The 23773-nt window shown below is 57.8% G+C and overlaps 2 protein-coding genes across 3 annotated transcripts in view; both read right to left on the bottom strand.

The window, feature by feature from the left end:
• Positions 1-1053: 1053 nt before the first annotated feature.
• Positions 1054-5307, bottom strand: SLC25A34 (solute carrier family 25 member 34; the record flags this gene model as incomplete). Its single annotated transcript, XM_080693343.1, has 5 exons — positions 1054-1236; positions 1742-1876; positions 2433-2585; positions 2662-2727; positions 4876-5307. 5 exons carry the CDS (start codon positions 5305-5307, stop codon positions 1054-1056), a joined length of 969 nt encoding a protein of 322 aa, XP_080549469.1.
• A 3637-nt stretch (positions 5308-8944) lies between these two features.
• PLEKHM2 (pleckstrin homology and RUN domain containing M2) overlaps positions 8945-23773 on the bottom strand; it is a gene marked incomplete at both ends in the record, with an annotated part of 42746 nt that continues 27917 nt past the window's right edge. Inside the window, 15 exons of one of the 2 annotated variants that reach the window (XM_080692608.1) lie at positions 8945-9082; positions 9552-9668; positions 9747-9926; positions 10160-10319; positions 10830-10895; positions 11200-11390; positions 11597-11729; positions 12278-12366; positions 12656-12720; positions 12953-13043; positions 13141-13210; positions 13368-14210; positions 16134-16362; positions 20506-20565; positions 22967-23153. In XM_080692608.1, coding sequence (XP_080548734.1) covers positions 8945-9082; positions 9552-9668; positions 9747-9926; positions 10160-10319; positions 10830-10895; positions 11200-11390; positions 11597-11729; positions 12278-12366; positions 12656-12720; positions 12953-13043; positions 13141-13210; positions 13368-14210; positions 16134-16362; positions 20506-20565; positions 22967-23153 — 2619 coding nt within the window. The remainder of the gene's footprint in view (positions 9083-9551; positions 9669-9746; positions 9927-10159; positions 10320-10829; positions 10896-11199; positions 11391-11596; positions 11730-12277; positions 12367-12655; positions 12721-12952; positions 13044-13140; positions 13211-13367; positions 14211-16133; positions 16363-20505; positions 20566-22966; positions 23154-23773) is intronic. The other variant, XM_080692609.1, reaches the window with a different exon arrangement.

Raw genomic sequence — 23773 nt, 5'->3', positions numbered from 1 at the left:
TGGCCCAGCTGGGCGGCGGGGGGGAGCCGTGTGCACCCCCAGGAGGCAGGAGTGTGGCTGCAGGCTGCTGGGAGGCCGAGGGTCTGCTCCTGGCCCCGCCTGCTGCTCACCCGTTCCAGGCCTGTCTCCTCGTTGAGCTTCCTTTGGGGATCGTCAGGATATGTGCAAATGGGGGACCCTCATTAAAAGCCCTGAGGAGGTGCCTGGACTGAACTGTCCGCCTGCCGGAATCTGCCGGGGTCTGCTCTCAGGACCTCGGGCTGTGGCTGTATCCCTAGTTCTGCATGAATGATGTCCTTAAGAAGAGATTGGGACACACGGGTACAGAGGGACCACCACTGGAAGGCACAGAAAAAAGACGGCTGTCTTAAGCGGGAAGAGAAAGCAGCCCGGGGCTGGGGTGCATTCAGTGGTAGAGCGCTTGCCTAGCAGGCGTGAGGACCTGGGTCCTCTTGCCAGCAGCACAAAGAAAAGGAGAGAGAGAAAAGGAACCATCCTGGCCGACACCTTGACCCCAGACTTCCAGATCCCAGATTGTGGAAAAATAAATTTCTGCTGTCTGAGGCCTCAGGCCTGTGGCATGGCCTTCTGAGAGCATCCGTAGGGCCCTCACGCCGTCCCCAGAATACTTCAGCCCCATAGTCCCCGTGCACTGGGGTGCTTGCCAAGAGCACAGGTCCTGGGTGGGCAGAGCTGAGTGCCAGTCTCAGCCGTTCCGCCTCAAAACCGCGTGGCTTTAGGCTCAGTTTCCCTGTGGTGGGCGAGACTGTGTCGGCGTCTCAGTCGGTGAGGCCCAGATGCGCCACGCAGGTGAGGCTCTCGCTGCGGCCGAGGGGCAAGGGAGTAGGATGCAGCGACCCAGGTCAGGGAAGGAAGAGGACAGAGGGGGTGGTCATGCCTGGGGGACGCGCTGGCCCTGGCTGGCTGGGTTGACCAGAGTTGCCCACACTCTCCGTGGCCTGGCAGGGCCTGGGCTTGCGCTCTTCTCTGGGACGGCCGGTCCCCGGGGACTGGCCACTACTTCTGGCCAAGTGCGGACTATGTTGGGGCAGCCTAAGTGCCCTGGTGTTGGGCCCTCCTGGCCAGTTTCCGAAGCTCGTCCCAGAAGAGCATGCTGAGGATGGTGTGGGGACCCAGGCGCAGATAGGCAGGACCCAGGCCCTTGTAGAGCGCCAGGGGGCCCTCCTGCCGGCAGACCTTCAGCAGGCAGTCGGAGAGGCCCCCATACAGCTGGCCCTGGGGACAGACGTGGGGGGGTGTCACCGTGAGGGCTCTGAGGTCCCAGAGGGCACCACATGTGCGCCTGTGTTCAGGGTCTGGGCTGGCACTCAGCGAAGGCACTTGGCCCCCAGCTCAGTGGTTACAAAGCGGTAAGGTACAGCTCCCTGCCAGGGGCTTCAGCCTGGCTACCAGCACAGGAGCGCCTGGACCACGGCAGCCACATCTACGAGGCTGGATTCCGATCCCGGCTCCCCTAAGTAGCAGCTGAGTGAGCCCAGGTAAATCACTGGATCACTCTGAGCCTCAGTCTCCTCATCAGAAGAAAGAATAAAATCCAGGTGTCAAAGTGCTTGGCTCACACTTGGGCACAGGGTTTGCATGTGCTCTGTGCAATGTGTGTGGGCCTCTGGCTGCTTGTGAGCATGCGTACACGTGTGTGTGTGCGTGTGTATGCGTGTGTGTATGTGTGTGATGGGGTCTCCCAGCTCCCCCATCCTCCCCCACCCGGTCCCCTGCTCACCCTGCCAGCTCCATCCACAGGCTGATTGTACAGCCGCGTGCTGATGACGTCAAAGGGGGTCATCACGGCCACCACCGCCACGCTGCTAATCATGCCCCCGGCCAGGGCCACCAACCAGCTGTCCTCTGGGAGCCACTGTGGGATGGCACAGACTGTGACCCCAGCAACCACCCACCCTCCACCCACCCACAGGATGCCCCCAGCACAGGGGCTGGAAGGGCTGGGGTCAGGGGAGCCGGCCAGCCCCTCCCTCCAGTCACTCCCCACCCCTACCCAGAGCGCCTTCACAGCCTCCTGGCTCACTACTGCCCCCCAGAGGCTGGACTCACAACCCTGATGGCAGGGCCAGGGCTCCCGGCTTCCTTTCTTTTATATATTAATTTTTTGTGGTACTGGGGATTGAACCAAGGGGTATTCTACCTCCAAGCTACACTTCCAGCTCTATTTTTTTATACTTTATTTTGAAACAGGGTCTCAGTAAGTTGCAGAGGGCCTCACTAAGTAGATGAGGCTGTCCAGGAACTGCGATCCTCCTGTCCCAGCCTCCCAAATGACACCACACCTGCCCGACTTCCTCTGAGCTTTCTTAAAGGGCCCCATCTGTCAACCCTGGACCTCCCTGTGTGGAAGAATGCAGGTGGCCTTGCCACTCCCGTCTGTGTGGGTGGGCGCAGGTGTCGCAGCCTCTCACCTGCTGCTGCTGAACCCAGGCCTTGGCGGAGGCGAAGGTGGCCAGCTGGGCGGCTGAGCCCACCATGACTCGGGGCACAGCCCCACCCACGCCCCGCCACAGCCCCAGCAGGCCCTGCTGCCGCCAGATGGTCTCCAAGGCACCCAGGAGGCTCTGCAGGGAGAGGGTACAGGGTCACCATCGGTCCTGCCAGCTGGCTCCGCCCAGGGCACTGGAGCCCGGTGCTCACCTGGTGCTGGTGCTGGTACCCCACGGCCACCGCGGCCACCGACTGGGCCTGCAGCTGCGTCTTGACCTGTGGGAACAGGCGGGGTGGGCACCTGGGTCCAGGGGCAGGTTCTGGAGCTGGCCTGCCTTGGCATCTTTTAATCTTCTTTTCTCCTTCTTTCTTGCTTTTTCTTTTCCCTCCCCCTCTCTCTCCCTCTCTTTCTTTTTTGTGTGGTACTGGGGATCGAATCTAAAGGCCATTCTACCTCCAAGCTATCCCCCCAACCTTTTTTATTTTTATTATTTATTTATTTATTTATTGGGTGGTACTGGGGGTGGAACCCAGGGGCTTTCTACCTCCGGGCTATACTCCCAGACCTATTTTATATTTTATTTGGAAACAGGGTCTCACTAAGTTGCTGAGAGCCTCACCAAGTAGTAGCTGAGGCTGGCTTCGAACCTGTGCGATCCTCCTGTCTCAGCCTCCCAAGCGTGGGGATTACAAGTGTGCGCCACCACGCCCGGCTTAACCCTTTTATTTTGAAACAGGTTTTGGCTAGGTTGCTGAGAGCCTCACTAAGTTTCTCAGGCTGGCCTTGAACCTGTGAGCCTCCTGTCTCAGCCTCCCAAGTACTGGGATCACAGGTGTGTACCACTGCCCTCAGCGTGCGCTTTCACCTTGGTGGGACTCAGGGCAAGTTCCTTAGCTTACTGTGGGCCTTAGCTGTCACTCCTGGAGGACGAAAGAAAGACTGCAGAGCACCCAGGCTGGGGCGCGCGGGCACCTGCCCAGCGCAGCTCCTACTCTGTGGGTGTTTGTGTGGACATGGGTGCGCACATGTGTTACTGGGGATCAAATTCAAGGCATTCGTCCTCTGAGCCTGAGATGTTTTTTTTTTTTTTTGTGGCATTGGGGGTGGAACCCAGGGGCATTCTACCTCCAAGTGACCCCCACCTATTCCTATATTTTTATTATTTATTTTGAAAAAGGGTCTCACTGAGTTGCAAAGGGCTGCACTAAGTAGCTGAGGCTGTCCTCGAACCATGATCCTCCTGTCTCAGCTTCCCAAATGCTAGGATTACAAGCATGTGCCACTATGCCTGGCTCACTGAACCTGATTTTTAAAAATGTAATTTATTATTATTATTATTATTATTATTATGTGTGTATATCTGTGTGTGTGAGAATGCATGCACATGTTTTGTGTGTGCGTGCATGTGTGCATGTGTGTGTGTGTTTGAACCCAGCGGCATTCTGCCTCTGAGCTACATGCCCAGCCCTATTTATTTTTTTATTTTGAAACAAGGTCTCACTAAGTTGCAGAGGGCCTCAATAAGTTTCTGAGGCTGGCCAAAGACCTGCAATCCTCCTGTTTCAGCCTTCAAAGTGCTGGGATTACTGTGTGCATTACCATACCCAGTTTTAATTATTATTTTGTAGTACTGAGGATTGAATCCAGAGACATTCTACCTCTGAGCTATACCTCCAGCCCTATCTTTATTTTGAAAGAAGGTCTTGCAGGGTTGATGAGAGTCTTACTATTTGCTGAGGCTGTCCTTGAACCTGTGATCTATCCTCTTGTCTTAGCCTTCCAAGTACTGGGATTGCATGTGTGCGCCACCATGCCCAGCTCTGGCTTTCAGTTTATTTTGAAACAGAGTCTTGATAGTTTGCAAAGTCTATTCTCAAACCTGCAATCCTCCTGTCTCAGCCTTCTAAATACTGGGATTACAGGTGTGCACCGCCACGCCCAGTACAGCTTGTATTCTTCTACTAGGCCACTTGGGAGGAAACGTGACCAAGCCGGGATCTGAGCCAGCACATCTGCGGCCACTTTCTGCCTCTGGCTCAGGGCCAGCAGGGCAGGGACCCCAGAGGAACACGAGTCAGGGAAAGCTGGAACGCCCGGTACTTGGAAGGCTGAGACAGGATTGTAGGTCACGACCAGCCTCAGCAATTTATAGCAATACCTTCTGCAACTTAGTGAGACCCTGTTTCAAAATAAGTAAATATAATAGGGCTGGGGGTGTAGCTCAGAGGTAGAATATCTGGGTTCAATCCTGAGTACTAAAAACAAAAGAAAGAAAAGAAAAGAAAGGAATGGGGACTCTGAGCAAAGGGACATATTCCTGCCTGGGCCAGATATTCCGGGGCGCGGCCCCACCCAGCCTGCCACACCTCCCGTGTCACCCTGGAGCTAAGTCACAGGTTGGAGGACAGAGATAAGGCACTCACCAGGTAAGCAGGGCTCCCCACGAAGGCTCCCAGTGCCCCTGCCATGGCACCCGCCAGCACGGTGCCCCCTGGCTGCTGGGCCAGGCCAGCCTCACATGCCAGGCTGTAGCAGTAGAATCGGACGCCGTTCATGAGGCCCTGGTAGAGGAGGCCAGCGCTCAGCCCCTTCTGCAGCCCCCACAGCCCGTCTGCCCGGGCCACGGCGGCCACAGAGGCTGCGAAGCCCTGGTAGGGCCGTGGGTAGGTGCCCCGGGCCTGCAGCTCCCCCTGCAGTTGAAGCCGTGTCTTCACCACCTCCAGGGGGTTGGTGAACACACAGGCCAGGCAGCAGGCTGATGCGCCCAGCACCAGGTCCAAAGCTGGGGGCACTGTCTCCATGGGCTCGGGCCCAGGGGCCGGCTGTGCCTGGGTCAAGGGCATGGTGCCAGCCATAGGGTGGCGGTGGTTAGGCTGTCTGAACCCCTGCAGGGTCACAGGGCTGGGGCTCAAGCAGGCCCAGGGCCATGTCTGGAGGACAGAGGTCCCTCTGTGTCCCTCAGCAGCGCAGCAGCCCGGTCTCTATTGGAAATCCACCTGCTCTGCTCAGCAGATGGGATCAGCAGACAGGACACGCCTCCTCCAGCGCTGACCAATCCCAGCTGCCTCTGGCCAGGGCGGGTCTGGACCCTGGGATCTGGGGGAAAGGTCACTTGGGACTGGAAGGAGAGTGGGTGCCAGGCAGAGGAGTAGCTCCTCCTGCCCCTTTCCGTCCTGCTCCAGCTCCGAGCCCGGGGCATGGGCAAATGTCCTGGGGGGCCCCTGGCACAGGGTAGGCCCACCAGTGAGCAACTGCCTTGTCTGGGCTCAACCATGGCCTGGGTGACTTCCCCTTCCAGGTACAAGTGTTCAATCTGGCTCCAACAGTCTGAAGAGCTTGTCCGTCCGTCCGTCCGTCCCTCCCTCTCTTCCTTCTTTCTTTCCTCCCTCCCTCCCTTCCTCACAGTGCTCGGGATTGAATGCAGGGCATTGCGCATGCTGGACAATCACTCTACCACTGAGCTGCTTTACTGGCCCAGCAGAGCCGCGTGTGTAAGTGTGTGTGCGCGCGTGCCTGCGTGTGTGTGTGCGTGTGCGCGTGCGTGCAGGGGATCCAACCCAGGGGCATTCTACTTCCAAGCTACAACCCCCAGCCTGATTTTTTATTCTTTATTTTGAAACAGGATTTCACAAATTGCAGAGGGCCTCACTACATAGCTGAGGCTGTCCATGAACCTACGATCCTCCTGTCTCAGCCTCCCAAGTACTGAGATTACAAGTGTGCACCACCACGCCTGGCTAATTTTTTTGAGACAGAGTCTCGCTAAGTTTCCCCGATCTTCCTGCCTCAGGCTGAGTAGCTGGGGTTATAGATGTGAATAGCACACTCAGCTCATTTACTACTTTTTTTTTTTTGGTCCTGAGGATTGAACACAGAGGCATTCTGTCTTGGAGCTACACTCTCGACTCTTTTTATTTATTTAGGTTTTTTTTTTCTGCACTAGGGATGGAACGCAGAGGCATTCCACCTCCAAGCTCCAGTTATCCTGATTGTCTTACTTGGAAACAGCATCTCACTAGGTAGCTGAGAGTCCCGCTAAGTTGCCAAGGCTGGCTTTGAACCCGTGATTCTCCTGTCTCAGCCTCCCAAGTATTGGGATTACAAGAGTGTGCCACCACACCCAGCTCTCTTTTTTTTTTTTTTTTTGCGGTACTAGGGGTGGAACCAGGGGCATTCTACCTCTGAGCTACACCCCCAGCACTATTTTTTATTCTTTATTTTGAAACAGGGTCTCACTGGGTTGTAAAAGGCCTAAGTACCTGAGGCTTTTCTCAAACCATGATCCTCCTGTCTCCACCTCCCAAATGCTGTTATTATAAGCACCTGCCTTCACGCCTGGCCTTGGCTTTTTTTTTTTTTTTTTTTTTTGACACCAGGTTTTTTTTGTTTTTTGTTTTGGTTCTGGGGGTGGAACCCAGAGGCTTTCTACTTCTGGGATATACTCTCAGACCCATTTTATATTTTACTTGGAAACAGAGTCTCACTAAGTTGCTGAGAGCCTCACTAAGTAGTTGAGGCTGGCTTTGAACCTGTGTAATCCTGTCTCAGCCTCCCAAGAGCTGGGATGACAAGCGTGCGCCACCACGCCCAGCTGACACCAGGTATTTAGCCCAGGAACCTTCTACCACCAAACTACATCCCAGCCCGATTTTATTTCTTATTTGGAAATAGAGTCTCCCGGGGTTGCTGAAAGCCTTGCTAAGTTGCAGAGGCTGGCTTTGAACCCGCAATCTTCCTCTTTTGGCTACCAAGTACTGGTATTTTAAGTGTTAACCATCACATTTGGCTTTTTAAAAATATATACTGGGGATTTAATCCAGGGACATTATAGTGGAGCTATACTTCAACACTATTTTATTTTTATTTTGAAACAAGGTATCACTAAATTGCTAGGGTAAATTGCTGAGACTGGCTTTGAACCAGTGATTCTCCTGTCTCAGCCTCCCAGTAGTGGGATTATAGGCCTGCGCCACCAAGCCCAGCATATTTAATACTTTTGAGCCACAGCTGACCTGGAGTAACTGAGCTGTGAAGAATAGCATCGCAGATCAGAAGACTAAGTTACTGATAACTTCAGAAGAGCCATTGGGCCGGGTGTGGTGGTGCACGCTTGTGATCCCCGCGCTTGGGAGGCTAAGACAGGAGGACCACAGGTTCACAGCCAGCCTCAGCTACTTAGTGAGGCCCTCTGCAACTTAGTGAGACCCTGCTTCAAAATAAAGAATAAAAAAATAGGGCAGGGGGTGTAGCTTGAGGTAGAATGTCCCCAGGTTCCATCCTCAGTACTGAAAAAAAAAAAAGCCAGTGTTTAGGGTGTGCCCAGGGTACTGCTCACCCCACTGCCCTGGCTCTCTGGCCCCGGGCCTGCCCAGCCTAAGACCTCGGTGTCCCTGGTGGGCTGGAGGTGGGAAAGTGAGGGTGCTGTGTGAGGGTGGCTTTGGGCTCCATCACTTGGCCACAGGACTTGCCAGGCCCTAGGGCTGTGGCAGCTGGGGAAACAGGAGGGAGGATGGTCAGGAGAAACCCTCCAGGGCGCGCCTCCGATGGACCATGTGCCAGTGTGTGCAGAGCAGGCGATGGCGGTGTGCTGCAGAATGGGAGGACGCTTGGAGACCTCCCTGCCTCCACCTGCTCACAAAGGGCCACTGACGAGTCTTGGCAATATAACATCTATTTTATTTAAAAAAACAAACCCATACCACGTGACCGCTCCCCCAGGGCTCTTGACCAAGCGCTCAGGAAGCGCCCTGCTCTAGCCTAGCAGGAAACAGGCAGGCGACGTCACCGTGGCCCCCAGGCTGGGGCTCCGCTCTTCTCCTGCCCCTCCTCTCTCCCCTCTGTTCCTGTCTAAAGGAGCTGACTGTTTCCTGGGTCCCAGGGGTGCTGCTGAGTTGGGGGCCGTGGGCAGGGCCGTGGGCATGCTGGCCCCTGGCAGCCGGGGGCCGCGCGTGGTGGGGCAGTGAGGGGAAACATGCGCAGATGTCTGGCGCTCCAGCCTCCTGCGTGGTCGGAGAGTGTTCAAAAACGAACAAGGATGACCGGGCACTCAGGACCCTGAGGGCCCTGAGTCTCTGCCCAGGCCCCTGACCCAGCAGAGGAGGATGGGCTCCCAGCCTCCGGGTGCCTTCTCTCCCCTTAGATGGGTATTATTGTCATGGCCATCCTGAGCAGATGGCACGGACCGGGTGGGTGGGGGCTGGGGAGCATAGCATGTGTCCACAGAGCCCATGGGGCTCAGGCTCTCCTCCCCCAGCAACCTCTGGCCACTGCCCAGCGGGCAGGATGTCCAGGCTTGCTGGGCACCCGCTCTGGATCCCTGGAAGTGAAGAGACCCTGTCTCGAGCCACACGGAGTGGTTCTGCCGCCCGGGGCAGGCGCGGGCTGTGTACCGTGTGAAGGCCTGGCTCTGGAACAGCAGTGACTCAGGACGGCGTGCCTGCCGGTCCGCCTGCCTCCCCTTCCGCCTCGTCTGGGATGCCACCCCGCGCCCGCTCAGCACCAGGGGTCCCGGGAGGCTCTGCCGCGGCAGAGGCTGTCGCTCCGCTGCCAGGCGCTGTGGATGAGGCTCAGGGCATCCTCGAACTTCTGCTTGCTGGAGGCTTCGTGAACTGCCTTGTGGGGGAGGTCCACCTGTGTTGGGGGCAAGCAGGGAGCGTGTGAAGGCTGCAGAACTGTGCCAAGGGGCTCCTGGGCTCTGCCTCAGCAGCCTCCCTGGGAAGGCCTCGCTCTCGGCGGTGCTGCCCCTGAGAACGCCGGTCCTCAACTGTTCTTAAGAGTTTCCTGGGGCTTGTGCGCACGCGCTCCAGAACCCATTTCTCCACGTGGGTGAGCCCCTCCCACTCTGGTGCCAGCTCCCAGGTCAGTGCTGTGTCCGCCCGGCTCCTGCTCCCGGCCCCCACAGGCACGCTTGCTGTTCTCTGACTGGAGCTGAGGTCAGCAGCTCCAGCTCCTGGTTCTAGTTAAAGCTTTCACTATAGACTCACTGCAGGCCAGGGCTCTGCCCCTTTGCCCTTAAGTTTCTGCATTTGCCCCCGAGCTGCCGGCACACTGCTGTCCCAGGATCCCAGAGGCAAGGCCAGGTCCTGGAAGTAGTGGGTACCTGGTAGATGGCTTTCCACCCGGAGTTCAGTGCAGACAGGAGCCGGTCCAGTTCAGAAGTGCAGCTCAGGTAGATGACCCAGGGCGGGGGCAGCTGCGGGCTATCTGGGGAGAACTCCTAGGGAGAGCAGGCCCGGTGAGCCGACAGGCTTTCCTCTGCAGGGCCCACACCGTCGCCCCGCCCACCCCAGCTCACCAGGACACAGTACTCCTTGCCCGGCGCCGTGGACACTGCACTGATGTCGGCCAGCCTGGCTGTGCCCAGGGAGCGGAAGAAGCTGGTTTGACAATCCTCATGGCACGTGAAGAGGCGGTCCTCGGTGATTACCAGGCAGCAGGGGATGCAGGGGCTGGGAGCGACTCCCTGGGGGATGACCTGCATTGGCAGAGGGGCAGCCTGGTTCCAGGGGGCCTGCATGGGAACGTCCACCCCAGGGACCAGCCAGCTCTCCACCCTTCCTCCCGGGCCTGGTGGTTTCTGCACCCTCAGGAGTGGCCCGGTTCCGGATGGCCCTGAGCTCCAGGCTCCTTCGGGCTGCCCCCGGGGCCCCCCCACTTTGGTCCCCCAGGCTCCTGGCGGCGGCGATGGTGGTGGGCAGAGGTGCTCACCCCTTTGGACACGGCCTGGCAGAGGTGTTGCATCCAGCCAGCCATCTCGGCCTCGCTGTCGGCGCTCAGCTCCAGGCAGGGCCGGTCGGCGAGGATGACCTGGAAGGCGTGGGGCCGGTCCGTGGTGTTGGATCTCCGGCAGCCACCGCACTGCTCCCCCCTGGGCCAGAGGAGGAGGGTGAAATGGAGCGAGGGGTAGGCGTGGCTGGAGTGGGAGCCCTGGTGCCGGCTGGAGCGAGTGGGGCGCAGGCCTGCCTCATGGTGCTGAGGGCCGGCGGAGACCCCACCGCCTTTGTGCAACACCCCGTACTTCCGGGACCACCAAGATGCTTCTAGACACCCACACACGACCAGGTGAGGGGTCTCAGCTCCGCGGCTCAGAACTCGCCCATCCACCGGGCTGGGGGCCTTGGGAAGGGGCTGCCCCCTGCCGCGGCACACCAACTCCTGAGCAGTGCGGAGCAGCAGCACCTCGGCCTCTACTCGCCCCCACGGGTTCCTGCCAGCCGCAGAGCTGGGCAAGCCCCAGGGCACCAGCCAGGGGTGGGGCCGAGGGACAGACGCTCAGGGAAAACAAGGCGGCTGTGGTTTAGCCAGAGCCACGACACCCTCAGGCAGCGATCCCGGCCCCTCACCTGCCCGGCACCCCATCTCCCATGTTGACACTCACCCCATGTTCACGGAGAGCAGGGGGATGACGTCAGTGCGGTCGGGGTACTGGTAGAGGATGCCATTGCTGCGGGTGTGATACAGCGGGTGAGCCTGGCCAGGGACCCCACCAACTGCGGCCGGGACTGAGGCCGAGGCAGCCAGGGGCCCGTTTTCTATGGAGGGAGGGTGAAGAAAGAAGGGAGAGGGAATCCTCCCTCAGCAGCCCTGGGCAGGCTAAGGACTGGTTACCGGGACTGCCTGGGTCTCCATCTGAGGCACCTGGGATACCTAGCAGGGGAGGACAGGCTTTCCAGGGAAGCACTAAGGTCCTGGCTGAGCACCCCAAGCCCCATGGGCCGGGCAGGCACCTCCCTCGGGCTCTCTCACACCTGAGCACCACAAAGCAGGTCTTCCAGTGCTCCTTGCCCAGGTAGGAGGTGCCAGCCTTGTAGTGCAGCGTGCCCTCCTTGGTGATGGCGCCCTCAGGGGGCGAGCAGTGGCAGGGGACAGGGCCTAGGGACTCGTCCATGGGGTCCTCCCAGTGCACCAGCCCGTAGAAGTGCACAGTCACCGTGGACGCCTGGGGAGGGTCAGTGGACAAAGTGGGCAAGGCTTGGGCCAGGCACAGCTGCGCCAGGGCCGAGCTCACCCACAGCCCCGCACGAGGCATAGCCACGGAGCGAGCCGGGCAGGAGGATGGGGCGCAGGGGAGGTCAGCCCTGGGTCAAGGCACTCAACCCTGACACCAAGGTGGGACCGCACCTCTGCTCCCGCCCGGCCGCTGACCTCACACTTGGATTCCTGGGCTACAAATTTGGCCAGTGCCAGCTTCTCCATGGTGGCATCGGTCAGGATGCTGGGGTACGGGGGTTCCCGACGGCCTTTAATCATGGCTGACTTCAGAGAGGCCAGAAAGAACCTGCATGGGGAGTGGGGTTTGCTGTCAGAGGCCGGGGTCAGGCCCTCAGTGGACAGGTCTTTGTGCTGAGCTCATGGCCATGTCGGGAGGGCCCAGCTGGGAGCAGCGCTCAGAACCACAGTGGGGTGAGGCTGTGGGAGGAGCCTGGGTCATCAATGGTGACTAAAAAAGGCCTGTCCATTCCTTTATGACCCAGGGGCCTTGGATCTTGACTGTGAAGGACGACTGGACCAGGTGCTGGGGTGGGGGGACTTGAACAAGGGACAAGTCCACACGGCGACAGGACCTTATCGCGTGTCATTTTCGTTTCAAATAAACCTGAGGTCACGCCGGCCCCAGCATGGCTTGGTGCCTGCCCATCCTCCTAGGTGACCCGTACCAGTCCTCTCCCTGCAGGTCACCGGGGCTGACCTCGTCAGTCAGCCAGTGGCCATCCCCCTTCCCGCCTCTCTGAGCAGCCTGGGAGTCTTCTGTGCTCCCCTTCCCCACCCTCCCCTGGTCATGGCCACGATCCTCTGGTGTGGGGGAGGGCGGAGGCCAGTACTCACTCAGCCAAGGCCACATCGGCCGTGTCCAGGAGAAACTGCTTCCTGCGGTTGGTGCATACCAGCTTCACCGTCTGCTGGTCGAGGCCGACCTGCCAGAGACCACACGGGGCTTGGCCGCTGCCTGGCAGACGGGGCAGCGTGGCCTGGGTGGGAGCAGGGAGGAGCCCTCGCCGGGCAGCCCAGCAAGGCCGAGGCGGGGTGCTCAGAGATCTAGGGAGGAAAAGGCGTCCTCCTGCCTGGCTCTTGTCCCCACACGTCCACAGGCCTCTCTGTGTTAGGCTGCTGCCGACCGGGGACACGCCTTGCTCTGAGCTCTGAGGGCGGTGGCCCAGAAGGCCGCTGTACCTACGGCGGTAAGACCGCGGAGCCCGAACTCACCGACACATAGTCGAGTTCTTTGTAAGGAACGGCCTCCTCCACCAGGTATGGCTTCTCTGTGGCCCCTGGGAGAGGAGACCCCGATGCCTGTTACCCCCTGGCCTCTCCTCCTCCCCCGGCCCCATTTCCTGAGACCTGGTCTCCTCGCGGAGGATCCCCCTTGCCCTGACCGGAGGACAGGGTGCTCACGGGGGGCAGGACCCGGCTCAGCTAGCAGGGCCTCCCCGGGTGCCCGTCGCTGCATGCCCCCAGGGAGGATGCCGGGCAGGGAAGCCCGTGTGGGCCGGTGGCAGGCACCTTTCCGCAGCAGGTACACGTAGCAGTCGGTGAGCAGCACGTACAGCAGCTGCAGGTTGCCCTCCATGTGTCCGGTGCTCATCCGGATCATCTGGGGCCGAGGCAGAGAGGTCAGGCGCGGGCCGCCCGCAGGGCCGTGGCCCCGGCCCTCGCAAGGGTCTTGCTGTTCCCGAGCCCCGGGGCCTTACTTTGAACAGCTGCTCTTCGTTTTCCCGAAACACGTGGATCATCAGGAGGAGCAGGTGGTTGTTGTCCACTCTGTGAGAAGGGCAGGGAGGACGAGGAGTCAGGCCAGGACCCCGCCGCCTCCCAGCCAGGCGAGGCCTCTGCACTTGCGCGCGGCTGCCTGGGAGGCCGGAGCCCGGGCCCCGCGTCGTGGAGGGCTGGAGTCTGTGCCAGCGCGGAGCCCGCTCACCTGAACTCTGAGGCGTGTGTCATCTCAGAAGGGCTCCCCTGGCCCTCGTCCACCCCGGAGTCCTCGGCGCTGCTCGGACATGGGCTGGGCTGGTCTCTCTTGAGCCGGCACAGAGCCTCCTGGGTGCTGGAATCGGGCTCAGGCACAGGCCCCTCGGTGACTGGGGGCGACTGGGCGTCCAGGTCCTGGGTCTCGAGCTCCTGGGCCTCCACCGGGGCGCCCTCTAGGGGCCCAGGCGTCTGTCCCTCTCTTCCTCCTCCCTCTTCTTCTTGGCCAGAAGCCTCAGAGCTACCAGGAACATGTGGCGGTTGGCCAGGCCCTGCAGGGTCATGGTGGCCACCACCTGATGTAAGAGCGCTTGGACTCTCGACGGTAAAGCGGTAGAAGTCCATGGGGGCTGGAAGCCCCTCACTAAAGTCGCAAAGTGGCGGCTTCTCCGGGGCATCCCCGGGAGAGCCGGTCCGAAAGGACTGGTCTGGGGGCTCGATGTGGGAGTGCCAGGTGCTGGGGTCCAGCTGCCCGCTGAGCTGGTCAATGACCTTGCTCAGGGGCTGCCCCAGGCTCTCCATGGAGGTGTCCTTCACCTCAGGGATCAGCAGGCCCACGGGGCCGAGCTCCAAGGACTGGCTGCTCTCAGTGCTGCGGCAGGGCCTCTCTCCCTGCTCCTGGAGGGAGGCCAGGGTGGCATCTGGCGAGTCCCGCCTGAGGCCGGGGCCGCTGACGAGGCTGTCGCCATCCCCTGGCTTGGCCCCTTTCTGCTGGCTGGAGGGTGGGTGACACGGACTTGCTTCCTCATCTGACCTGGGTTTTTTCTTCTTGCCAAGTTTCTTCTTCTTGGTGACCCTGCGATAAGCAGAGGTGGGGAAGACTTTAATACCTGGGTGCCCAGTGCAGAGGAGAGCCAGGCTGGGTCAGAGAGGCGATCCTGGGCCTGTGACCTCCAAGGGCATGGCTGGAGCCTCTGGTCCTGGGCAGTGCGGGGCAACAGGCCAAGCCCTGGGGCCGATGGGGGTGCTAGAGTGGGCCAGGGGAAGCATGGCTCAGCCCTCCACTCAGGGTGTGGCCGTGGACTCCCCACTAGGTACACCAGGGAACAATCACCTGGAAATGTACCCAGCTTCTGGGCTCAAGTCCTGGCCCCACTCTGAACCCAAGCTGGCTGGGATGGCCTGGCTAAGCCGACCCTGGTCTGAACTGTTCACGCTGCTTTGTTTTGGCACCAGCTTGTAAGCAGGGGGTGGCGGGGGGGGCGGTCCTGGGCCCAGTCCCTGGAGAGCAATGCCCTGCCTCCAGAGAGGCAGAATGGATGGGGGCATATGGGGCTTCTCTTCTCATTCTGGGTGGGAAGTCCCAAGCAGAGGACCCAGGGAGGTCAAGGAGTTGAGGGGCTTTGGCCAAGAGCCCCAACTTGCCCGCCTCCTCCCTCCCCCAAGTCCCTGTCTATACGACAAAGGTACTTTTTTTTCAGCGATCCAGAACACGTGTGAGTCTGAGAACTTGCACACTGACTTCCAAGAACTTCCTTGAGAGGAAGTCCAATCTGAAGGTGTTTTTCTGATCATATGGACAAACCACCCCAGCAGCCGAGGCACCACCCCAGAGGCCAGCCACCTCCGGGGCTTGGGCCTTGCTGCACACTGAATGCTGCGTCTCCCCAAATCCAAATGTTGACCCTCCTGAGACTGCATCAGGGGATGGGGCCTTTGGAGGTCATGTGGGTGAGGCACTCTGTGTGTGTACGAGGTACTGGGGATTGAACCCAGGGGTGTTCTACCTCCAAGTTACACCTCCAGCTCTTTTTATTGTTTATTTTGAAACAGGGTCTCACTAAGTTGCAGAGGCTGACCTTGAACCTGTGATCCTCCTGTCTCAGCCTCCCAAGTACTGGGACTATAGGCCAGTACCACCATGTCTGGCTTAAAGGGCCTTTTTTTTTTTTTTTTGAGCATTCATGAATAGGATCAGTGCCTACATAAAAGCAACCCAGAGCTGGGCCTGGTGGCACATACCTATAATCCCAGTACTTGGGAGGCTAAGACAGGAGGGTCGCAGGTTTGAGCACAGCCCAAGCTACTTAGCCAGGTCTTCAGGAACGTAGCAAGACCCTGTTTCAAAATAAACAGTAAAGAACCAGGCGTGGTGGCGCACGCTTGTACTCCTAGCACTTAGGGAGACAGGAGGACCACTGGTTCGCAGCCAGCCTCAGCTACTTAGTGAGCCCGTGTTTCAAAATAAAGAATAAAAAATAGGGCTGGGAGTGTATCTCAGAGGTAGAATGCCCTTGGATTCCAACCCCAATACCACATGAAACAAATAAACAAACAAACAATAAAAAGGGCTGAGGGTGTAGCTCAGTGGTACAATGCTCCTGGTTCAAACCCTTCTACCATCACATGCACAAAGTGATCCAGAGAGCTCCTTCTCTGTCCTGCTACATGAAAATACAGTAAGATGGGCATCTGGGGAGCCTCAAGGGCCTTCTTAGGAACAGACTGTGCGGGCGCCCTGAGCCCAGACTCCGAGCCTCCAGACTGAGACAAGACCTGCTGGCTGAGCCGCAGCCCTGCGCTTAGCTAAGATGCCCGGCCAGGACAGGCCTTTCCAGCCCTGCTCGGGGGACTGCCTAGGGGTGGGAGGGGCCACTTGGCTGGCCCCAGGAGGATGCTCTGTTGCCCTCAGGGCCAGTCTGGTCTGCCCTGGACTAAACAGTGGGGCCAAGAGTGGACACACGGACACAGGACGCTTCCCCAGGCTCCTCCTGCTCACCTGATGACCTCGAGCTCTGCGCAGGCGTCCGGCAGGCCCGGGGCCTGGGCCTCGCCCTTCTCCTGAGAGCTGGTGTGCACGGGGGTGGTGTCAGAGGAGGACACGGTCTCTGGCTGCTCCTCGTTGAAGGGGCTGTGGCGCTGAGTGGGGCTCTTGGTGGACGTCTTACTGCTGGTCAGGTCGGAGGCAGTGGAGCGAGGGCCGCTGATGGTGTCTGTAAGGTCCCCGTCTGGGAGGACAGTGAGACAGGAGATAGCGGTCAGACCCCGGCTGGCCAGCGTGCCTCATCTCAGGCAAAGCAGGGGAGGTCCTCCCAGGGAAGCCTGCCAGGGTGGCACTGTTTCACCAGCAGAAGCCCTAACCCAACAGGACATGGGATTTGTGTTTTCAGAGCCCCAAGGAGGGGCCGCATCGCCACCAGTGCCAGGAGCGCTCTGGAGCTCAGCACAGTTTGGCAGAGTCCTGGGGCTTGAGGAGACACAGCCTCCAGGCCAAGCCTGGGGCAGGGCAATCTTGTTGTCTTACGGAGCGCTGGAGAGGTGACAGCTCCTAGGTTGTTTTTATTTTTTGGTACTATGGATGGAACGCAGAAGAATTCCACTTCCAAGCTGCACCCCAGCCGTGTTTTATTCTTATTTTGAAACAGGGTCTTATTAGGTTGATGAGAGCCTCACTACTTGCTGAGGCTGTCCTTGAAACTGCAATCCTTCAATCTCAGCCTCCCAAGTACTGGGATTATAGGCAGGCACCACCACATCTGGCTCTCCTAGGTTAACCTTAGAAACCTAAGCCGGGCATGGTGGCACACGCTTTAATCCCACCATTCGGGAGGCTGAGACCGAAGGATCGCGATTCGCGGACAGCCTCAGCTACTTAGTGAATCCCTCTACAACTCAGTGAGAGCCTGTTTCAAAATAAAGAATAATAAAAAAAAAAAAGGGCAGGGGGTGTAGCTCAGAGCTCAAATACCCCTGGGTTCCAGACCCGCAAAAAAAAAAAAAAAAAAAAAAAAAAAAGAAAAAAAAGAAACTTCCTGTCTGTCAAAGGATGGGTGGCAGCCTGCAGCATCTCCCCAGCTCACATCCACTAGCAGGGCTAAGTGGTACCTGAGGTCCTCTGCAGGACCCTGCAGACACAAGGGAACACAAGGGAAGGATGGAGGAAGAGAGGAGAAGATGGGGACCGGGTCTGAGAGAGCAGGACCAAGGGGAAGGGGGGCTCGGGGACGGCAAAAGAGGGACCCAGAGCAGGGAGAGAGGGCAGGATGGGGATTGGGGAGGGGCTCGGGGACGGGAGACAGAGGGACCCAGCGCAGAGAGAGGGCAGGATGGGGATTGGGGGAGGGGCTCAGGAATGGGAGACAGGGGGACCCAGAGCAGAGAGAGAGGGCAGGATGGGGATTGGGGAGGGGCTCGGGGACGGGAGACAGAGGTACCCAGAGCAGGGAGAGAGGGCAGGATGGGGATTGGGGAGGGGCTTGGGGATGGGAGACAGAGGGACCCAGAGCAGAGAGAGGGCAGGATGGAGCCTGGGGGAGGGGCTCAGGGGGGAGACAGAGGGACCCAGAGCAGAGAGAGAGGGCAGGATGGGGATTGGGGAGGGGCTCGGGGACAGGAGACAGAGGGACCCAGAGCAGAGAGAGGGCAGGATGGGGCCTGGGGGAGGGGCTCGGGAATGGGAGACAGAGGGACCCAGAGCAGAGAGAGAGAGGGCAGGACAGGGCCACAGGAGGAAGGCGGGTGTGTGTGTGTGTGTGTGTGTGTGTGTGTGCGTGCATGTGTGTGTATGCGTGCGTGCGCATGAGGGGCTGCCCCTACATGTTCTGCAGCACTCTGGGTCAGGCCAGGAGCCCCTTTAAGGGTGGGGCCGAGAACTTCATTTTGTTCAAACCCAAGACGTATTGTTCAAACGTCAGCAGACGGTCCTCCCTGGGCCACACCCTCACCTTGGGCTCTCCGGGGGAGGAGGGGGAGCTGCTGCTCCTCTGGGCAGGGGCTGGAGAGGGGCTGACTGGCCCCTCAGTCCCAAGTGGCTGGATGGGGTGGGCAGCGCCGGTGAGCTGACCAAGCAGAGGGCGGAGGGCAAGGACGCAGGTGGCTTCCGCTCCACTTGCCGGCGCTCGGGCGCCTGGCTGGCCATTACCTGTCCGGAAGACAGGTGGCAAATGCGCGCCCCACTGGATGGGCCCAGACTGCTGCCAGCTTCTCAGTGGATCCTGGAAACCACCGAGCAGCTGCTGGCTGATGCGGCAAGTGGTTTGTTTTAAAGTCTTTTGATATAAGAACAGGAGAGGGAGGTAAAAGTAACCACCAGCTATGCTGGAAAAAACCAATTGCCTAGGAGACACTCTTAGACTTCCTGGGACCCCAGGGCCTTGTTCTCGGAGGCAGGAACCATGCCCTCTGACTCCAGAGAGGCCCCTGCAAAGCTGCTTTTCCAGTGCCTCCACTGCTCCCCAGCACCTGCCGCAGCTGCTCTTGGAAGGGGCCTGGGAGGCAAGTGGGCAGACACACCGCTGTGGCGGGCATCAAAGCTGAGATGCCCGCCAGCTCTGTAAGGAAGCAGATTCCACGGAACGCCCCCTCCCGGGGGGCCTCCCGACTTTGGAGGTGCTTCCAGTTCCTGCTTTCCAAGAAGACGCAGCCTCTCCACATGAGCTGCTGGAGTGTGCTGGGGAATTCTCCAGAGCTCATAACACTTAGGAAAAGCAGGAGGTGAGGCCACCTGCTCTGGGCCCAGCCCAGCCCGAAAAAGCATCGCAGCCGGTTAGCTCAGGCTACAGGGAGCTCTGAAGGGCTGCAGAGGAAGCCAGGCCCTTGTCGGGTAACTGCAACAGGCATGTCAGGAAAAGGGTTAGTTGTTAGAATCAGAAAGGGGAAACCAACGCCCAGCATGTGTGCTGCAAGAGAGGCCGCCAGGATAAACGATGTCATGATGGAATTCTGAGTTGCAGGCTCATTCACCTGAAATGACACTCTTCAATGCTACTCTCTTGGCCAAGTGACACAATTTATTTCCCCAATGCTATATCCTATTTCCCTCAAACTTAAGCTCCTTCAGTCTCATTCCTTGCTTTCTTTTTTTTTTCTTTCTTTTTAAATTTTTTGGTGGTACTGGGAATTGAACTCAGAGACATTCTATCTTTGAGCTATACTCCTGACCAATTTTATTTATTTGGAAACAGGATCTCACTGTTTCCAAATAAGAAATAAGGTTGCTGAGAGCTTCACTAAATTGCTGAACTATCCTTGAACCTGCAATCCTCCAGTCTCAGCCTCCCAAGTACTAGAATTATAAGCGTGCACTGTCATGCCTGGATTTTTTTTTTTTTTTTTTTTTGGTACTGGAGATTAAACCCAAGGGTATTCTACAGTCCTGAGCTATACTCTCAGCCCTCTTTTATTTTTTATTTTGAAACAGGCTCTCACTAAGTTGCTAAGGTCTGGCTAAATTGCCGAGGCTGGCCTTGAACCTTTGATCTTCCTGTCTTTGCCTCCCAGTACAAGATTACAGGCCAGCGCCACCACTCACGGGTCACTAAGAGAGACTGTGTCTCTAAGAAGGAGAGGGGCCCTCAGGATGGGCCGCTCTCCCCTCTCCAGGCTGCAAGTGGCTCCTGAGTAGGAGGCGTTTTACGAAGGAGTCTGAGATTGCTTCAGATTTGAAGAGCAGCACTTAATTACCAGAAGCACAACTTTTGAGTAATCGCAGGAACCCAGGGAACTGCTTTATGAATTTACACAAGCCCTGCAGTGGGTTACAGGCAAAAGAATGCTGAGGTACTGCTGCTGCTGCAGGCAGGGTGGGATGGTCACAGAATTTATTTGAATCTGCCCTAACACTTCAAAGAGATTCTCCCTGTAGGAGGTTTCAGCTCTACCTGAGCAGTTCCCTCTCTTGAACCTCAATCCCTCAAAAATAGGGAGAGGAAGCCATTAGGAGCAGCCTGAAACAATCCGGCCCTGTCTTCCTCCTGGTGCTCACCTGGCCCAAAGCAGCTTACAATCCCACGTCTAAGGCGCTGCTTTCTAGAACAAGTCTCTGCTCACTGGGGCAGGCCACTAGTGCCCCACAAATAAGCAGTTCCCCACGCTGTGAGTCCAGCGGCATAGGACTCAACGGGGAGGGGTGGTCTGGCATCCCCCAAGGAGTGGGCAGCGGCAGGAGCACCGCCCTCCCCGGGAGAAGGGGCTCCCCTAGGCTAAAGGCCAAGCTCTCCTCCTGCAGAATTCCATCCATGAGTCTCAGGCTTGGCTTCATTATGATCATGGACATTATTACGGACAATAAGGAGCTGATTCTGAACATGCAGCAAGCTTGGCATGGAAACGTTGCGAAACAGGAAAAGAGGGTCACAGCGACTCGGTCCCACCTTCCCAGTCTGTGCTGGGTACGGACGGCACTGCTGGAAACACATCTCCAAAATCATAATCTACAAAACGAGGGACAAAACTGAAGATTAGAAACACAGGCAGAGGGAGGAGGGCGGGGCGGCGGGCTGGAGACGTGGGGGGACAAGGGAGGGGCCCTAGATGGGGGGGGTCATGAGGAGGCGGAGGCTCAGCCCGGGCCCTGGCCCAGAGGCCCCTGACCAGCTGGGAGTTCAGGAGGCCATTCCTTTCCCGAGGCAGAGCCTGGCTCAGGCGGGGAAAAGCCCGGGCCCTCTCGCACCTGACCTGTCCCTCCGCGCCCACAGGTGACAAGGCCCTGTCCCCACAGCTCGATTGTACCGTCTATGAACTGCTGACGTGGGATGGGTCAAGGGGACATCGCCCAGGCGGGACGGGATGGCTGCCTCCTTAGAGGCCGCCCAGGAGGCCACCCCAGGAGGCTGAGCTGCCCCTTCCGATTGCACAACCCCTCACCCACATGTGACCCGTGGTACAAGCAGAAGTAAAGAAAGGGAGGTCAAGGCCGGATGCCGGGCAACTCCAGGACCTTGAGCTGAGCGCTTGGACCCTTCCCCTGGAGGTGAGGGAGGGTTAAAGAAATGAAGAAGAGCTCACACCCTATGGGGATGGAGAGCCGAAATGACCAGTCTTTTTTTTGTTTTTACAGTACTGGGGATGGAACCCAGGGGCGTTCTACATTTGAGCTACACCCCCAGCCCTATTTATTTATTTATTTGTTTGTTTGTTTGTTTTTATTTTTTGTGGTACTGGGGATGGAAGGAACTCAGGGGGCTTTACCTTCAGGCTACACCCATAGACCTATTTTGTGTGTGTGTGTGTGTATGGGGGGGTACTGGGTGTGGAACCCAGAGGCTTTCTACCTCCGGGCTATACTCCCAGACCTATTTTATATTTTATTTGGAAACACGGTCTCACTAAGTTGCTGAGAGCCTCACTAAGGAGCTGAGCCTGGCTTCGAACCTATGCGATCCTCCTGTCTCAAGTTTACTAAGTACTGGGATTATAAGCGTGTGTTTGTAATCACCCCTGGCCTTTATCCATCCATCCATCCACCCTTCCTTCCTTCTTTCCTTTCTTTCTCTTTATTGCAGGTCTGGGGATGGAACCCAGGGGCATTCAACCCCCGAGCTATACCCCTGCCCTATTTTTTATTCTTTATTTTGAAACTGGGTCTCACTGAGTTGCAGAGGGCCTCACTAAGTAGCTGAAGCTGTCTGCGAACCGCAATCCTCCTGTCTCAGCCTCCCAAATGCTCGATTACAAGCGTGCGCCACCATGCCCGGCTTATTCTTTATTTTGAAACGGGGTTTCAGTAAGTTGCAGAGGCCTCACTAAGTAGCAGAGACTGGCCATGGACCTTTGCTCCTCCTGTCTCAGTCTCCTGAAGTACTGGGATTTCAAGCGTGCGCCACGACGCTGGGCTATGGCCAGTCTTACAAATGAGCACCATGGCCTGAGGTCTGGGAAAACCAGGCTGTTCTAATGAGGCGCTGGACTGAGGCAACAAAACAAACCCAAGATTCTTCCTCAGTCCTGAAGCAACGGTGCACCCACCCTAGCACGAGGCACACATGGAGGGGTTCTCGGGGAGAAGCCCAGGCTGTCCCCTAAGCTTTTTATTTATTTATTTATTTGTACTAGGACTGAATCCAGGAACATTCTACGTGTGTGTGTGTGTGTGTGTGTGTGTGTGTGTGTGTGTGTGTGTAAAGGAGATAGAACCCAGGAGCCTTCTAATTTTGGGCTACAACGACCAGACCTATTTCTTTTCTTTTTTTTTTTTTTTGGTGGTACTGGGGGCTTTTTTTTACCTCCGGGCTATACTCCCAGACCTATTTTATACTTTATTTGGAAACAGGGTCTCACTAAGGTGCAGAGAGCCTCACTGAGTAGCTGAGGCTGGCTTCGAACCCGTACGATCCTCCTGTCTCAGCCTCCTAAAAGCTGGGATTACAAGCCTGCGCCACCACACCCGGCTTCCTCTAACTTTTTACTTCTGGGCTTTGTCTCCTTCCAGGGGCTGCTCCACCTCCTCTGCCTAGAACCTGGGGGAGGCTGCGCTCACCCCTCAATAGCAGGCAGGGGTCTCAGGCACACGACTGCTCATCCCCCTTGCTCCCAGGTCTCTGGGCACACGACTGCTAGTCTCCCTTGCTCAGAAAATTACCCCGTGCATGTGACCACGCTTTCTGGAAACGTATCTTCACATTCACAGAATCTTCTTCTGGGATTTTGTGCAGGCAATCTGTGTTTTTGCCACCACAGGGACTCCAAGGAGAAGCAGATCTGGGAATGGCCAGCTTTGTTCAACTGCAAATCTCAACCATCAGACCCAAACCACGGAGACTGAAGACGGCAGTGGCTGGGGCAGCTCCAGGCCTCGGGTCAGAGGCTGAGCCCCCTCTGCCCGGGGCCACTTACCCTCGCTAGACGGGGCGATCGCACTGTCATCCCATTCGAGATTGGTGGAGGTGACCGAGTTGAAGGAGTTGAGTGACAGGCTGTCCGAGCCATGGACTGAGCTGGGCAGGCGGTCCTCAAAGTCCAGCAGGTACTGAGGCTTATAGTAATCAGGCATGTAGGGGGCCAGGTCTAGGTAAGGGGCGTCCTGGGGAGAGAGGGGAAAGGGATGTTAGTGGGAGGCTTGGGGCCAGATCAGGGATTGGGAGCCACGCCCCTGCCAGGCTCTCCCACGCCTGCTTTTCTCTGGGAAATCGATGGGCTTAAAGTAGTGAATTCAGAGATAAGCTGCTGAACATGTAAAACAAACAGTTCTGACTTGTAAGGCTGTGGACTTCGGCTGAGAGAGGGGAAGAGCTGTCGGGACACAGCACTGGCCCAGCATGAAACACCTGGGCTCCGCCACGAGAATCGCAGAGGGGAGGAGAGAAGGGAAGAGAAGAGAAGGAAAAGCCAGGTGTGGTGGTGCACACCTGTAATCAGAGCAACTTGATGGGCTGAGGCAGGAAGACAGCAAGTTCAAGATCAGCCTGGGCAAGTTGGCCAGACCCTGTCTCAAGGAGGGTCTCACCGAAAAATAAAAAGGAAAGCTGGGAGTGATGGCGCACGCTTGTCATCCCAGTACTTGGGAGGCTGAAACAAGAGGATCGCAGGTTTGCAGCCAGTCTCAGTACTGAGTGAGGCCCTCCACAGCTTAGTGAGACCCTGTTTCAAAGTAAAGAATAAAAAAAAAAAAAAAATAGGGCTGGGAGGTGTAGCTTGGAGGTA

Source organism: Muscardinus avellanarius (assembly GCF_963383645.1).
Source record: "Muscardinus avellanarius genome assembly, chromosome: 3".
NCBI classification, from domain to species: Eukaryota; Metazoa; Chordata; class Mammalia; order Rodentia; family Gliridae; genus Muscardinus; species Muscardinus avellanarius.
Note: the sequence above shows the minus strand (reverse complement) of the source record. Positions and strands in the feature narration are given on the sequence as shown.